Consider the following 17,924-nt stretch of genomic DNA (forward strand, 5'->3'; position numbering starts at 1 on the left):
TTTCAAGCATCTCCGGGTCATAATCTTTTAGCTTCCCCAAGTCCAAAAGCAGCAATCTCATATACACAAGAATAGTTTACTTAGTGATAAGGATGATGCTGAGATTGATCTATAGCAGCAACAAGAAGAGTCTTATTCAATTGCTAACCAAGTCCAAAAGCAGCAATCTCATATACACAAGAATAGTTCACTTAGTGATAAGGATGATGTTGAGATTGATCTATAGCAGCAACAAGAAGAGTCTTATTCAATTGCTAAAAGTAGAGAGAAGCAGGTTCATAAAGCACCACAGAGATATGGCTTTGAAGACATGGTTAGCTTTGCTCTCATAACTAGCAATGGAGATCCATTGTCTTACAGGGATGTAGAAGAGATGGGGTCACTACAAAAGAATAAGACTTGGGAATCCTCTAGTATGTTGACAAAGTCAGTTCCAACAGATAAGTTTAATAGCTACTTGGACTTGGTTGATGTTTGCAGCTTGTAAGCCCTTAAGGGCTAAGGTGAAGGCGATGGAGGAGTTTGCTTGTGTAGCTTGATCAATTCAAGCCAAGGTGGAGATTTGTTGATGTTGGGCCTTGTGTGGGTTGAATTACCCAAGCCCAACTAAATCGAATGCAACTAGGAATATAAATCCTAGTACAGTCGACCTATGACATATATATATATATATATATATGGTTTGTGTTGTACGACAAGATAGACAATTCCTAAAAACCTAGCAGCAGCCGCATAAGAAGAAGAATAGTGTTTTCTTGTCTTGTGGGTGAGAGAGAGTCAAGGTGTATTGGGATTTGGGTTTCTTGAGAGTGTTCTTGTGCACTATTGTATCTCCCTATTTTTATAGTAAAATTTATCCGTCGTCACCATGGAGGTAGGCAGTTTGCCGAACCACATAAATTCTTGTGTTTTTTGTGTGTGCTTGTTATTTAATTTTCGCTTATTTACTATTATTGATTTGAGTCCTAAGGTGCTATATGCACAACAACTACAAGGTTGTAAAGATCACTAAAATGGGTGCACAAAACCACCATGGGGTTGAGGTTTACACATTAAGCTCCAACTCTTGGAGAAGGGTTGAAATGTCATTGGGAAACAATGTTGCATTCAATAGTGGCAATTGCTGGCCTGCCACATTTGTTAATAGGGCTTTGCATTGGTTGGGAGAAGTTAAAGGTGGAGTGCAACTCGCAAATCGTGACGTGATTTTGTCATTTGATGTCAATAATGATAAATTTGGAGAGATAGCACTCCCTGATGGACAACAACTGATACCACAAGGTCTAGTGGCAGTACCACATGATATAATGGGGCAAAATTTGCTTAATAGTACTTTTTTAGAAAAAAATTGGGTGAATAGCGTATGTTTGAAGATATTTAGTTAGTTAGGCTATTTTTGAAAGTCGAGTTTGGCAAACTCGACTTTGGGCTGGAAGTCGAGTTTGACAAACTCGACTTCTAGCCCAAAGTCGAGTTTACCAAACTTGACTTTAAAAAACAGTCTAACTAAATAACTTCTTTCATGTACTGCTTTCCTAAATTTTTTCTAAAAACATACTATTTGACAAATTTTGCCGATCTAATGGTGTTCAAGGGGAAACCGGCTAGTGTGCCTGTTTCCGGTACCAGTGCTGGTTGCCCTGGGTTGAGAGAGCACGAGTCATCAACAGCTGAGCGGAGTTATTTTGATTGAATAATATGCGCAATGCACTTTAATGCTTTGTGCATTGCATTCCATCAAGTTTTTCTTCTCTTTGGAATTCCCTTGCAACATGTTTCATTTACTGCTCTTTTTTACTATTTTTGGACCTTTATTTTTAATTTATGTAATGTCTTTACTTCATTGTTTAAATCTGACTGAATTCTCTTTCTTTTTGTAAGTGTATTTCAAAGTTTTATCTGTTCCTCTGAATATTTTGTTCTTTATGTTAGTGACAGTGAACTCTCTTGACTCTTGAGAATTTTAGAGTTGCTAGTTTTGTAATTTTGTTTTGAAAATGAATTATTTCTACATATGATTGGCTAATTTAACTTTCCTTGCTTCAGCTGTATCATCATCTTCTGTTTTGCTGCATGATTGGCTTAATCATCTTCAACTTGGATCTTTTCAATTGTTGCAAACAAAAATGGCAAAATATTAGTCATATACAGTGGTTACAATGTGTTTAAACAAGCTTATTGAATGCAGCAGAATTTGGGAACTCTTCTTAAAAAATGTCAATGCACTCCATACAAATTGCAGAAAATATTTGCTTTGAAAAGAAAAAGAGAATTTCTAAAGAATTGAAACTTGGAAGTGACTATGCAACCAAAAGTAAAATACTTCAGCGATAGATTCATAAGTCAAATTCTTCATTTGAAATCTGTTATGAACTGGACATTTATCTAGTAAAGAAATTTAGTCAAATTCAAGGTGACTACAATGCATTTGATTCAAAAATACAGCTGATATTAGTTCAATACAACTGAATTATTTTAATGAACTAATAACTTAACAAATTCAAAAAATCTCTAATTTTTAGGAAGTCTTATTTACAAATTCTATCACTTTTTTTTTTTTTTGGCTGAATAAATTATTTCATTTGAAGGGGAAAAAAAATGAAAAATGAAAAATGAAAAAAAGAAGCAAGGACAAGAACCAAAAGGGACTAGCACATCTCAATCTTTAACAAACACCCAAGAGGCTATGGAGGAGATGGGAATAGACCCAGGCATTACAAAATGCTGCCCATAAGCTAGATTATGAGCAAGAGAATTAAATTGTCTTGGGGAGAAGGAAAAAGACCAAGCAACAAAAGAGTTAAGCCTAGCTCTAATATCAAGAACTATATTTACAAATTACAATCTCCCAATCCGGATGGATTTTTGATTGATTGCCTTCACTGTGAGTTGGAATCCCCTTTAAACAAAATATAGTTGAAGTTAAGTCTAGATGCTTCAGATACAACTAGCATGGCTACTTTACATTCTGCCCATAGAATACTTCTTGGTGTTTCACAACCTGCTCAAGCAATCTAAAACTCTACCTTCCCAATCTCTGCAAACTACAGCCAAGAAGGAGCCATTATCTCTAATGGTAGCATCAAAATTAAATTTATACCAGCCCATGGGGGAGGACACCATGAAATACCATTTGAATACTTCTGTTGCAAAGTGTCCCATGCTGCTTGATGAGATAGAAAACTTTTATTTATATGTTGTGCTAGTTCCATTGGTTGAATATCAACACCGTTGTGCAGCAATGAGTTCCTGGATCTCCATATATTGTCACATAAGATGGAAGCAAAGATTGTAAAGGAGGATTCATTGGATTTTTCAATTCCCAAGAATTTGGCTGGATGTAAAATCATTTTAATCCAATTTGACGTTGGTAGGGAACTTGTTTCTGCAAAACTAAGAGGCCATAGTGAGCTATGCCAAACAATCACTGTATAAGGACAAAGAAAGAGGATATGCTCATGAGTTTCAATAGGATTACAACATCTAGGAGAAGATGTATCTCAGTATCTGGAAGAACAAATCTTGCATTTAAAGTAGATTTTGTGAGAAGAATTTCCCATGAAATTTTCCAAAGAAGGTATTTAAGCCTTTCATGGATTTTCAACTTCCAAAGAGCTTTCCAATGTGATGAAGAGAGAGGGCCAGTTGATTAAAAAAAACCTTGCTTTGTGATCAGTCAGGTATGCAGATTTTGTAGAAAACTTCCCACTAGAATTTGGAAACCGTATAAAGTGATCTGCATAGTTTGAGGGGTGATGGTTTGGTGAAGTTTGGCATGGTCCCACAGACCACTAGCTGGATCAATTTGTTCACTTACCCAAGTTAATTATGAAGAAACTTGTGGCTGCATTTGTGTGGTAAAAGAATCTATGAAAGGTATCCAGGACCAGGGATTCTCCCAGACTTTTACAGCAGCACTGTACCAATTAAATAACAAGTTCCTTGCTTTAAGAGAGGTTTGATTTTGCAAATACTTTTTCAAATATATGAAGAGTTTTGCATTAACGGGGAAGAGAGGAAATTGTTGTTTTTCAAGTATTTTTGGTTTGTAGCACCTGTCAATCAAGCTTAGCAAGAAGGGCTTGATTAAGATTAACTTGAATTGTAAGGTAATTTTTGTCTTGAACAAAAAAAAAAAGAATGAATTTTAAGTTAATCTTTTTGAATATTTATCAATTTATTGATTTTTTAGGGTCTATATTTGTAATTTCCAATGTCTCTTTTGTTTGAAAATTTTTAGCTAAAAATTAAAGAGTTTAATAGAATAAAATTTCATACTTTTCAACTCAAAAAATAAAGAAGAAAAAAAATGAATTTTTGATCCAAAAACTGTAAATGCTACATACAGAAAGAATCAATTGAGCATTTCAAAAAAAAAAAAAAAAAAAACAATTTAATGCTCAATTAGTCCAAAATGGACCGAAATAGACCGAAATGGACTGAATGAGACAAATATGGCTGAAATGGACTGGCGTGGACTGAATGAGACCAGATTGTACTGAAGTGAAACAAAATAGACCAAAGTGGACCGGATTTGACAAGATTTGACTAAAGTAGGCCCAAATAGAACAAAATAGACTAAAATGAACTAAATAGACAGAATAGGATCGAAGTAGGGAACAATTTGAATAATTTAAATTTTGTAATTAACAAATAGGTTTGGTGCTACTGTTCTCTATGCATGCCTTCATTCAAAATGCACATATCAGACAAGCATCAATGACACAGGACACATCACACATGTGGCAAGCAGAGTGGATGTTAAATACTTAAAATCATCTTTGATAATACTAAAGGATGAAATTGCAAGTTTTACCAATGTAGTGCTTCTTCCATCAAGTAATTACAGAATGAGAGAAGCAAAAGATTCTGTTTCAAGAGAGAGAAATTAAATGCCAAAATACGTTAACATTAGATCACAATCAAATCATGTCTATATTACTAAAACTAATTAAACGACATACTTGATGAAAAAAGCTGGTTCCTTTTTTTTCTTTTTTTTAGGGAACTGGGTGGTCTATCAGTTCTGTCCCATTATATTAGAAAGAAGAGTTTTTACTCTTTGGGTTTTTTACCTGCTGTGAAGTACACAACTTGACATATATGAGGAAAAAGGAACAAATAAAGTTCACCTACATTTTACAAGTAAGCAACAATATACACTAGTTCTTATGTTAAAATAGACGGAAAATTTTACACGAATTGATACTAATACTCTAATTGTGTAATATACATGATTACTATAACAACCTTTTATATTTACAAAGAATGATACTGTATTTTTTGTACCATATTGTATAAATTTCATCACTTTTTGTATTTTACCATGACTAATGCAATTGCTCCAAGTTTTATGAGAATTTATACGCAATGAAATCTTGTTATATGACACAGTTCACTAACCCTCTTTAGTTCTTCTTCTTCTTCCTTATTTTTTTATTATTATTTATTTACTTATTTATTTTTTTAAGGAAAATAAGAGCCTAACCTAAAGCACAGGTAAGAGGTTTTTTTTTTTTTTTTGGGAGATAATCCATGAAGTTGTTTTGGGAGAACAAAACAAGTGGACTACCATAAGGCCCATAACTAATGCTTAATCATATTAACAAGCCAAGGCCCAAGAGGCAAAACGCATTAAAACCCATAATTCCCTTTTAGAGGGCGTTTGGACTCAGCTGAAAGCTGAGTCCACGTTTTGCGTTTTGAGTTTTTTTTTTTTTTTTTTTCGGAAAGTAAACAGTAAAATCACATGATTTTACTGTACAGGAGAAAAAAATACTGTTTAGTACTGTTTACGCACTAAAAAATATTAAAAATAGGTCTCACGATACTATTTACACATTTAAAAATTATTTTGCTACAGTATTTTCAGTTTTCAGTTTTTAATTTTCAGTTTCAGCAACAATAAGTTCAATCTAAACGGACCCTTACTCATCGCTTCCAACTTATTATATATATATATATAAATACTTATTATATATATATATATATATAAATAAAACCCAACAACTTTAGACCCTACGTAAGTATTTATATATATATATATATATATATATAAAACCCAACAACTTTAGACCCTACGTACTCCACCGCCGAACAAAGTCACAATGTCTCAAACAAGAAAACCTCGTACGATCCTCCAACAAAGGAAGAACCATCTCCCAGACCACCTCGTACTCAACATCTTCGCAAACCTACCTGTCAAATCAGTCCTAAGATTCAGGTGCTTGTCCAAAACCTGGTACTCCTCGCTCGCCACTCCTAATTTCATCTCCACCCATCTTCATCATCATCGTCTTCATGATGACGCTTATCTCATACACATGCATCCTGAGGTATACGTGCCTACTACTGCTCTTTTCGGCTTTCTAAGAGCAACACCCCAATCTGCTGCATGGTTGCTCGTGACAGCGCCACGTTTAATGAGATTTCCGAGTATCCAGTTCCCTCTGCTTTTCATTTATCTTCTTTTCAAATGGTCGGTTCCTGCAATGGCCTAGTTTGTATCGCTCGATATGGATGGACNGTTTCTACTGGATTTGCTTATCAGTTCGAGACAAATGATTACAAGGTTGTAAAGATCTCTTATACACGTCATCCCACTGGGCATGATCTTCTTCTTGATCGTGAGGTTGAGATTGAGTTTGAGAAGGAGGCTGAGGCTGTTGAGGTTGAGGTTTACACATTAAGCTCCAACTCTTGGAGAAGGGTTGGAATCTCATTGAGAAAAAATGTTAAGGTCTCCTGTATCAAAGATTAGCCTGCCACATTTGTTTGTGGAGCTTTGCATTGGTTGGGAGCTGTTAGTGATGGTGAAGCGATCACATATCATAACATGATTTTGTCATTTGATATCAATAATGATAAATTTGGAGAGATAGCACTCCTTTGTGGACGGCAACTACTGCCACAAGGTCTAGTAGTGCCGGAACCAAATAGTCTAATGGAGTTCAAGGGGAAACTGGCCATCATTACATTTGGTTGCCACTTAATTGATGACAACATCAATGACGACAACATCAATGACAACGACAACTACAACTACAACGAATACTTTGTTGGAGCATTTTAATATTAAATAAATAAAATGAATAAATGTAATAACATAAATGAAAAGATATGTGAGTAAATATGGGAGATGAGGAGTTAGTGAAAATGTTTAATCCCACATTGAAAAGGAGAGAGACTTTTTTATTCTTTTTAATTGTGGTGATTAATGGGCTAAAATGTATTGACTCAGATATTGGGCTAGATACGTGCGCAAGGGAGAGGTGAAGAGTGGAGGTATCAAAATTGGAAATGAATCAGCCTCTTGGATAAAATGTGATGGCTATACACTGACTATTACGTGATTGTTTCACTTGACCCTGAAACTTTACATGAGAAGGATCTTGGTATCCAAAATGTTGAACTTATAGCTACTACTTCCATGGAAAACCTTGTGTTACTTGATAGAGCAACTGAATCGTTAGTGATTGATAATCATAGGATTTTGCTATACTTATCCAAAAAAAAAAATCATGGGATTTTCTTATGTAAAGTGTGGTACATTTGAGACCATTATCATTTCGTTTCCTTTGGTATCGTTTTGTTTTGATGTAGGCAGAAAAGTACTGATGTAATGTCGGTGAATTTTATTCTTGATTTATATCAAAACTTAATGCTTGTTAGGATTCTCATATTCTCTCTCATATGTGTGCTGTCTAAATCATTGAGCTACTGCTGTGTTGCTGTGTGCTTTGATGTGGTGCTGCCTGAGCCTAAGAGCTGCTCTGGTGCTGTGTTAAGTCGTGACTGTGTAATAACAGCTTGCTTGCTTATATTAACTATGAACTAATACAATACCTGTTGTAATTACTTAGGCAAGCTTAGTAGTGTAGCAGATATTGGAATTAGCGCATCTTTTCAATTGTTGGAGCATGTGGCTAATTGGTTGGTCGTATGGGGTTGCTTGGGGTTAGCGCATCTTTTCAGTGTGCCTGTTTCTGGTACTAGTGCTGGTTGCTTGGGGTTGAGAGAGCACAAGTTATCTACAGCTGAGCGGCGTTATTTTGATTGAATAATATGCAAAATGCACTATAATGTTTTGTGCATTGCATTCCATTAATCTTTTCTCATCTTTGGAATTCCCTTGCAACATGTTTCATTTAGTGGTTTTTTGACTATCATTGGACCTTTCTCCTGATTTATGTAATGTCTTTGTTTCATTGTTTAAATCTGACTGACTTCTCTTTCTTTTTGAAAAGTGTATTTCAAAGTTTTATATGTTCCTCTAAATATTTTGTGCTTGATGTTAGTAACAATGAAAGTTGTACACACGTTTACTGCTTTACCCTTCATAGTGTGGGTTGGTCAGTGCTTTGCTTCTCGAATCGATATATTTCTGTATGCATTACACGGTATGGTCTTTGGGTTTAAAATTATTTGCAAAGTTGAGAGGAATGTCTACATAAAGATGGGTGCTTACTACATTTGCAAATGTTCTAATCAAAGTTGATCCATTAATATTTCTTTATTCCACTGCTTTATAAAGTTGCACACAATGATTGGAGTATTACTGGTTTCTTAAATCCTATAGATTAGCCTCAAAGGACATGGGAATGCACTGGAATGTCCTGGGAGTGAAGTGTTACATACAAGATACAAGCCTTCAATCACTTCCTGCAACTTCAAAATTTCTATGCCTCATGCTTTTTTAGTGCTGAGGAACATATGAACCATCTCCATCTCCACCCCTTTAAAAATGTATGTTCAAGAATAGTATGTGAAAAGTTTGAGACCCAATAATAAAGGGCATAGAGATTTTGGCTCATGTGAGTCATATGAATCATCTCCATGTCACAAAGGACCAATGCACTTCAGCATTAGTTAACCGGATCCCTTGGAAAATTATGGGGATTAATATCTCAGAACCATAATTTCAATCCTCTTGTTGAATTATCCATACTAAAAGTGACACCAATCCCGGTATCATGAAATTCTAGGTCTGATGTTGTGGCACTTTTTGGGTCTAATCTACCTTTTAGATGTTTGAATTGGTTAGGAATGTACCCATCTGACATTTGAAATCTAGATCCATTATGCTTATTATGGTCTATCTGGAAGGAATGTAATTGGCGGACTTTTGAGGGCGTAAATAGTTTCGGAGATCAATTACTTGTTTCCTTTAATGGATCTCTTTTTGACTGGTTTCGAACTTGAGGACTCACAACTAGTGATTCTCTCCCTTCTTTCATTTGTTCTCTCCTCTTTTGTAATTAGTTTTCTTTTTTGTTTTTTTTTCTTTTTGCTTTCATTTATAGCTTTTGGTTTTGCTTTATCCTCTTTTTGCAAAAAATAGCTTTTTGAATATACATTTTTCTTACTTATAAAAAAATAATAATAATAAAAATACATGAGGAAGCTCCAGTATTCCAAATCAAATGGTAGAGATGGATTGCTTAGTCCCACAATAAAAAAAACATGTAGAGATGGACATTTTGACCATAAACTGCCAATGCAATTGGTTTTGTAGAAACTTATAAACCAGATTTTGGCGACTCCCATCTTGAATTTACAATATTACCTGGACCGAGATGTGTTCACTTTCCACAGACAACATAGGGAAGCACCAATTCTTTATTTATTTTCTGTGAAATCAGATTAAACAAATACTATGATTAAGTATTAACTGAAAAATATATAATTTCTACCTGCGAGGTAACAAGAAACAACACATCAGTTGTCTTTATCTCCAGTATCACTAGAATGAAGTTTTATATAAGGATAAATGTTACAATCTCTAAAATTTTCCTAAGATTCACATGGATGATTACTGAAACACAAATCTAGGCAAAACAAAAGCTATGCATACAGGGGATAAATTTTCAATCGCCTTCACAAATGGAAGATTCCTAAAGGTACGGTTTCGATAGTGGTAGCAGTCATGGATTATGAAAATGCAGCTAAGCTTGTCAAGGAAGCAAGTCACTCTTGTGGGATTCCAAAAATCTGCATTGGATATTGCTATGGCATTCAATAGCAAATGGTATAAAAAAAAATTCACTAATATTACAATGTAGAACTTGTAGGTTTTATAATAGACAACAATTTTAATAAGGTCATTTGCTAGGGAGAATTTACTTAATCATTAAGGCATACGCATGAAAAGTACTTTTAATTATCTGCACCATTACTCAGATTTATACATATTGTTTTCATTTGTTTTCACTAAATTTGCAGTCATTGACCGTCTATGCACTGTACTATACAAGACCGAACGTTGGATTGTTCCTGATTTCTTTCCCTGGGGTGTACCTTTACCTTTGTTATATGAATTCATAAGCCTGGTGAAGTTTTTTTGTTTTTTTTTTTTGTTTTTTTATCTTGAGTCTCCTTGCAACAATTCTTTCACCAGTGGTAAATTTTCTTTCATTATATATATATATATATCCTAATACCCTTGAAGAAGGCTCTCCTAAGAGTTGAAGCTCAAAAACCTTTTATCATATAACAGAGATGGACATTCTCCAAATTTATTGAAAGTAATATAAAAAGAAACTTCGGTTGGCAAAGTTAGGAATGGTACCAAAACATAGTTTCCTTCAACAATTCAGTTGTTGTTTAATCTGGATAATGCCAGAAAAATTCTATGACAAATTTTAAAAGGGAAGCATCGTTTTGAAAAAAGTACAAGCTTCAGCTTCTGCAAAAAAGAAGTTTTTATGGTTAATGGTGAGGATCAACTTCTGAAGACTGATTTGGTCATATTGGCTACTGGCTCCAGGGGTGATAAAAAGCTCAAAGACATTTTTGTGTCCCCAACCTTTATGGCTTGTTTGGAAGTTTAGAGAAGGAGGAGAGTAGAGGGGAGTAGAGGAAGGGAGTAGTGGGAGGAGAGTAGAGGAGAATGATTCACCTCCACCTTATTTGGATGTTTTTAAAATTAGTAAGGGGGAAGGGAGTAATTAGCCATTCCCCTTGTGTAATTTTGTTAATATAATAAGGGTAAATTAGGTAATTTACTTGGTCAATAGTTTATATACTCTACTCCCCCTTCAAATCTCTCCAATTTTGGGGAATTAAAATTGGGAGGCTAGAGGGAGTCCAAACCCCTCCAAACTCCTCCAAACTCCTTCCCCTCATTCTTTAAAAAACTTCCAAATAAGGTAATTGCATTACTCTCCCTCCCTCTACTCTACTCCCCCTCCTTTTTTAAACATCCAAACATGCCATTAAGGACCATATAGCTGAGTCCCCTAATACAACAGTTCCCCTCTACAGGTTAGTTCATTTCTTTTGTGGGTGGGGGTCATAACATTAGAATTCAATAACAAGCAAAATATGAAATGAACTTTTAATAGAAGCATAAGTATTAATATCATACTTGTTGATAGATTAGGAAACTAACATAATAAGAAGATTATTGAATCATTGATTAAATCTCTTTTGTATTTCTTATAATAACTTCTCAACATTATGATTTTTTCAAATAAGATTGTATAAAGCTTGATAGAAACTTGTAATACAAAATTGAAAATTTTAAAGAATGAAAATTGGACTTTTGAATGATACTTAATTTTGCCATTGTCCATAATCAATTCCAAAATTTTGGGACTAAGGGTTTGATTGTTGTGTTTGGTTCCTTGTACAGTTCAAAATCTCATGCATTTAGAAAGCAATAATGAAAATGAGGGAATGAAATTTTCAATTTATCAGGGAATGCATTCATCACAAATTCCACAATTAACAGTAACTAGCTGCGAACTCACGCATTGCGCGTGATAAACATTGTTATGGTAGTTTTATTATTATTATTATTATTATTATTTTTACAATTTAAACTAATTTAATAAGGAATAATGTATTTCATAATCATATTTAACAACAAAATACTTTACTCAATCTTTAGTCTTTAGTCTTTACCCTCTCCTCTAAACATGTCCCAAACAAGACAACCTCCTCACCATCTCCCGCAAGACATTGTCCTCAACATCTTGGCAAAGCTACCTGTCAAACATGTATTAGGTTCATTATTTAAAATCTGCTTGGCAGTGACACTGTGAATTTTGACTTGTTGATGGCAGTAACTCTGTGAATTTTACATCTGTTTACTGGTTTATCCTTCATAGTGTGAAATTGTGAATTGGACAATGATTATGATTTCAAAAAAAAGTGATTGGTATATTGCTGTTTGCATTTAATGGTATGGTATTTGGGTTTGAAACTATATGCTATATTTGAGAGAAACGTCTGCTTAATGATGGGTAGCTTAGAGGACATTTGTAAATGTTTTAACCAAAGTTGATTTTCTTTATTGAGTTCCACACATTGATAGGAGTATTACTGGTTTCTTAGATTATAATTGGCTTATCTTCGAGTATGTGATGGCAGTGATTGGTATAGTTAGATCCTATAAATTAGCCTGTATATGACTTGAGAATGCAATTGAATGTCCTGGGAGTGAAGTTACATCCTGCAATTCAGAACATCTATGGCTTTTGTAACACATAAATCATCTCCACGTCCACCCCTTTAGATATGATTAAATGTATGATCAAATGTAGTTTGTGAAAAGCTTGAAATCCAATAATAGCGAGATTAGAGATTGCGGCTCTCATATCTATTGACATGCATATTCATATTATGGCATTTTCCGAGGTCTACTTAGCAAATTAGGAGAATTAATTTCTCAACCAAAATTTCAGCCCCTCCTGTTTAGTTGTTAAAAGATACCCCAACCCGGTATCATGAAATTTGGTATCTGATGGTGTGGCATTCTTAGGAGAATAATGTTTATGTCACCGGAACTACATCTAACACATGAGAAAGCTCAAGTCTTCCAAATCAAATGGCTTAGATGGACTTTTTGACCAGATATTGCCAATGCTATTGGGTTTTTAGAGACTAATCGAATTTTGGCAACTCCCATCTTGAATTTACAGTATTATCTGGTCCCAGATGGGTTCACTCTCCACAAAGAACGTAAAGAAACTCCAATCCTGTATCTATTTTCTATGAAAGCGAGATATTATGAGGAAGTATCAACTGAAAAAATATCATTTCTACTTGCAAAGAACACGAAATAACACAATCGCTTGTTTCTATCTCCAATATTACTCAAAATGAAGTTTTATATAAAGATTAATGTTACAATCTCTAAAATTTTCATGAGATTTACATGGACGATTATCGAAACCCAATTCCTAGGAAAAACAAAAGCAAGGCATAAGAAAAAAAAATTATAAAAATTCAACCAGCTTCACAAAAGGAAGATTCATAAAGGTTTAGTTTGAACAGTGGCAGCAGTCATTCACCCAGCTGAACTCAACCTAAAGGATTTGAATAGGGTGCTGATCCTTTTGGCACATGAAATGGGTTTGAAACTGCGTCCACATTTGCAGCATTGAACCTCCTCAAAAACTGTAAAGCATATTCCACAAAAATGTCAAATCAGGAACAAGTAAGCATAAAGACTACAGTTTTCTTTTCTTTTTTTTAATTATTGATAAGTCACACATGCAATTATTGGGCTATGAACCAATAATCTTACAAAGGGAGGCAGTGTCATTTGAACTAAAGCTCATTGGCTGAAGACCACAGTAACCATCTATGAAAAAAAAAACTACCAGACTTGAGTGCTTATACACATCTATATAAGTAGTATCAACAAAATCTTGTAAGCTGAAGACAATACGTCACAAAGCAAACACATCCCATTAAAACTACCAGACTTGCAAAGAGATAAAACTACATCCCATTAAAGCGTGAAACCCCAATTCTTGCTAAGGAACAAAATATATCAAAAATAGTTCACTAAGAAGATTATAAAGAAATCATTTTCAATTCTTAACCACCCAAAGCAAGCAATAACCATTCGTGAGCTGCTTTGTCCATGAACATTGCTCTATGGGAACGTTTTCAGTAAAAGAAGATAGGCATCAAAGGAAATAGAAGATTTAAATTGTACAAGCAATATTTTTAGCATAATAAGATCACAATTGACATTTTAGGAAGAAATTTTAAGAATGCAAGAGAACATGAAGTAACATTTAGTATGGGTGTTAAAACATGAAGTTCAAAGAGGTCACCATAACATCATCAAGAAAGAAAATGTTGAGTACATCTATCTATGCCATGTAAATTGTAAGTCGCAGGAAGCATGAAATTCACAATGTCCATTTATCTTCAACCACTTCATAAATAAGTGTGCTAAAAGCTGATAAGCAACACAAGCCACTTTGTTTTTTGACAGTTGAGTATACACACTATTTACTCAATTATCTACTTAATATATCAGCAACAATAAACATGATAAGCAATCTATCCTAAATATAAAGCCACTCAATTAAGGTAATCAATCAGAATAAGAATTTATATTCATTTCTAACTCATAATCAATGCCAAGTACATATGAAGAACAACATGGAAAACCATTAAGAATAAGCACGAAAATAAAATGCATCTTGCCTGTATCCTCTTTCATTTTCCTTAATAAGTTGCTGCACGGTTGGGTTTGTCAAGCAAAACTAGACTCTTAACATAAGAACCAACAAAAGTATAGTTATATGCAGAAATCCTAAGATCTTTACGCTCTTGTGTCTCGAGGTCTTGTGAGACGAGCCGTTGGTCAAAATCCAATTGCACTACAACCTCACCACTCTTCCTAAAACCTTTAGCCCTGTGTATGTACCCCTCAGCATGATCCACACCTATTATGTCATTGATATCTTGATCCCTGAGACCTATATGAGGAAAAATCACAATTTTGGTCCATGAAGATGCATCTGCATACCTTTTCATCAGCCATACATTGACACAGAGAGTACGAAATCCCTCTTGAAACAGGGCAAGGGAATTCCCATATGCTGAAATAAAGGGACGAATGTGAGACTCATCTCCATTATCTTTATCATCCGAAAGTATAGGCAGTGCTATCTCGCTGAAAACCATGTCCCCCAAATCGAGCACCGTAATAAAATTGCGATATTTATTGTAATTAGTTCTCCTCAAAGCAACCCAATGCAGAGCGCCATTAACAAAAGGCAGTGGATCACGAAGACGTACAGCACCAGGCAAAGCAGTTGTAACCATACTCCATTCACCTGTGGCAAGTGAGTAAACCTCAACCATTGGTGGAGACACACCCCAATCGTTTCTCCTCACATCCCGAACTGTCACAACCCTCACCACCTTATAGTCATTAGTTTTGGAATCAAATCCAAACCCAGCACTCGTATCACACCCACCGTACTGTCCGTACAACTGATAGGTGACATTGGGTTTAGGAAGTTCCACAAACATTCTAACACAAGGGTTCCACAGAATAATTCTGCGCGAAAAACCATCACCCATAACACAGACAAGGCCATTACAAGTACCAATCACACCGAATGGTGCTTCATGGGCTTGAGTATGAAAAGGGAAGTCAAACCTGGTGTGCTCATTGAAATCTTGGTTGTCACAATACAATTTGTAGACTTCTTTTTCATGGGTGTCCCTTTTCATGCTGAACATTGCATCCATTCGCCAGTCAGAGCAGAACCTGAAGAGGAGGAGGGGTTGGTTGTGGTTGGAAAGCTTAAGATGAGCAGAAATGAAGTCAGGGTTTCGGATGAGGGATCTCCATGTTTTGCAGACAGAGGTGAACTTTACAATGGATTTTGTAGGTAGGCGTAGGAGAATATTGGGTAGGATTTCGGGAGGTAGAAAGTCCCACATCGCTACTTCTTCTTCTTCATTAGCTGGTAAGTTGTCTGACATTGTTATCTGCTTCCTTCAAACCCTTCAAAAAGACAAAACGGGAAAAATACTTTTGTTTACAAAATGCCCCACTGCTCAACAGGAAAATCATTATACCCAAACACTACCTACTGAAAACCAAGTAAAAGATATTAAGAACCCACAAAATCTCACTGAAATTTAACCCAAATAACACAAAACAGAGAAAAACAGAGAAAAAAGACAAAACCAGAGTGAACAAAATACACAGAGAGAGAGAGAGGCAAGGAGACTAACCTGAACTGAGATGATCTGGGCAGAACAGCTCGACAGACTGAGAGCAATGAGAGACCGAGAGATAGATGTTAGACAGAGAGAGATAGAGAGATCAGAGGTTCTTCAACGTGTTCCTGAGAAAGGTGGGCTTTGTTAGTGCAAACTGCAGAGCCTGCCTTGATTCAGACAAGTCACACGTAAGGGTCCCACCGGTTTTAGCTCAGATTAAGTATCATATGAAGTTTCATGGCCAGGATTGAGAGTGGAAATGAATTCAACGGTTCAGGATCTTCTGGGGAAGGCTTAAATTAATGCTAGCCAATAAGCTGACACAATTGGAAGAAGGGAGTGGCAATTCTCATGGCTGGTAATTTTTGTGATAATTATTAGTGGAAATGACCTAACTTGTATCAGTTTTGTTGTTTTGTGATATTCTCAATTTTTTGTTTTTATATTTTAATGCCAGTTAATTTCGTTTTGTTCGTTCTTGTGCTTGCTTAAAAATAAAACTCGATCAAGTTAACTAATCTCTAAAACAAAAAAAAAAATTTCTCTAACTTGATACTCAAATATCAACTCAAAATTTAAAAAAAAAAAAAAATCATATAATTAGACTCAAAATAACTAAAATTGAAAAAATTGACTGATAAATAGACGGCAAATTAAAAATAACTGAACCAATTTCATTGCTACCAAAATATATTAACTAAATTGACTACAACTTGAAAAATATTACATTCAAGTTGTAATCAATTTAATCTTTACTATTGTCAAATCACTACTTTTTTGTGCTTTCTCAGTAATAAAACATAATTAAATTTACTAATCTCTAACTTGATACACAAATAACAACTCCGAAAATTTTAAAAACCACATATCTAGACCCAAAATGACTATAAATTGAAAATAACATGGACTAACAAATAGACTATAAGTTAAAAATAATTGTATTAATTTCATTGCTACCAAAATATCGACCAAAATCACTTTCGAGTTGCAATCAATTTAGTTTTTATTGTTATCTAATCATAGCTTTTTTTGTGCTGATTTGGCAACAAAACACAATCAAATTTACTTAGACCTAAAATGATTACAAATTGAAAATAACATGAACTAATAAATAAACTGCAAGTTAAAAATAACTAAACCAATTTCATTGCTACTAAAATATATCCACCCAATTAACCAAATCCAAAATGGTAATTTTGCTTCTTTTTCTTTTTTCACCTGCTGTGAAGGGTTGTACGCAGAGTTAGAGATCCAATAAGTTGAAGTGCTCACCAGACAATCTAGTAATCTACACCCTTCAAACGTAGGACCTGTGCCCTCCTAAACTAAACAACAACAACAAACTACTTTACTCAATCTTTAGTCTTTAGTCTTTACTCTCTCCTCTAAACATGTCCCAAACAAGACAACCTCCTCACCATCTCCCACAAGACATTGTCTTCAACATCTTGGCAAAGCTACCTGTCAAACATGTATTAGGTTCATTATTTAAAATCTGCTTGGCTTCTCTTTCACCCTTTTAGAATTTATATTTTGAGTTTTTGACTCGTAGATGGGAGTGATTGTGAATTTTACATATGGTTACTGCTTTACCCTTCATAGTGTGAAATTGTGAATTAGACAATGCTTATGATTTCAAAATAAGTGATTGGTATATTGTTGTTTGCATTAAATGGTTTGGTAGTTGTGTAGAGACCCAAAAGGGGGTCTTGCAATTTATGGAATTCACATCGCTTAGGGAAGCACATGAAGATATACTGGTGAGTTTGGTTCAGCTTTTTGAAACTTGGCTTTTTGAAAAAGTGGAGTTTTCAAAAAGTGTGGTATGAAAATGGGCTTTTTTAAAAAGCTGAGTGTTTAGTAAAAACTGTTAAAAAGTATTTTTTGAAAAACTGAGTATTTAGCTAGAACTTATAAAAGTGGCGGTTTGAGTTATAAAT

The 17,924-nt window shown here is 34.7% G+C and overlaps 2 protein-coding genes across 2 annotated transcripts in view; both read right to left on the reverse strand.

The window, feature by feature from the left end:
* The window catches only part of LOC136061478 (putative F-box protein At2g02030), a 33,585-nt gene that overhangs the window by 10,006 nt on the left and 5,655 nt on the right, over nucleotides 1–17,924 (reverse strand). The window lies entirely within an intron of this gene.
* On the reverse strand, nucleotides 13,065–16,367 carry LOC112029637 (putative F-box protein At2g02030). Its single transcript, XM_024062322.2, has 3 exons — nucleotides 15,997–16,367; nucleotides 14,449–15,763; nucleotides 13,065–13,401 (listed from the first exon to the last, which is right to left on the reverse strand). The coding sequence occupies exon 2, from the start codon at nucleotides 15,739–15,741 to the stop codon at nucleotides 14,470–14,472; it is 1,272 nt and encodes a 423-aa protein (XP_023918090.2). The 5' UTR covers nucleotides 15,742–15,763; nucleotides 15,997–16,367; the 3' UTR covers nucleotides 13,065–13,401; nucleotides 14,449–14,469.

Source organism: Quercus suber, unplaced genomic scaffold (genome assembly GCF_002906115.3).
Source record: "Quercus suber isolate HL8 unplaced genomic scaffold, Cork oak 2.0 scaffold_38, whole genome shotgun sequence".
Lineage (NCBI taxonomy): Eukaryota > Viridiplantae > Streptophyta > Magnoliopsida > Fagales > Fagaceae > Quercus > Quercus suber.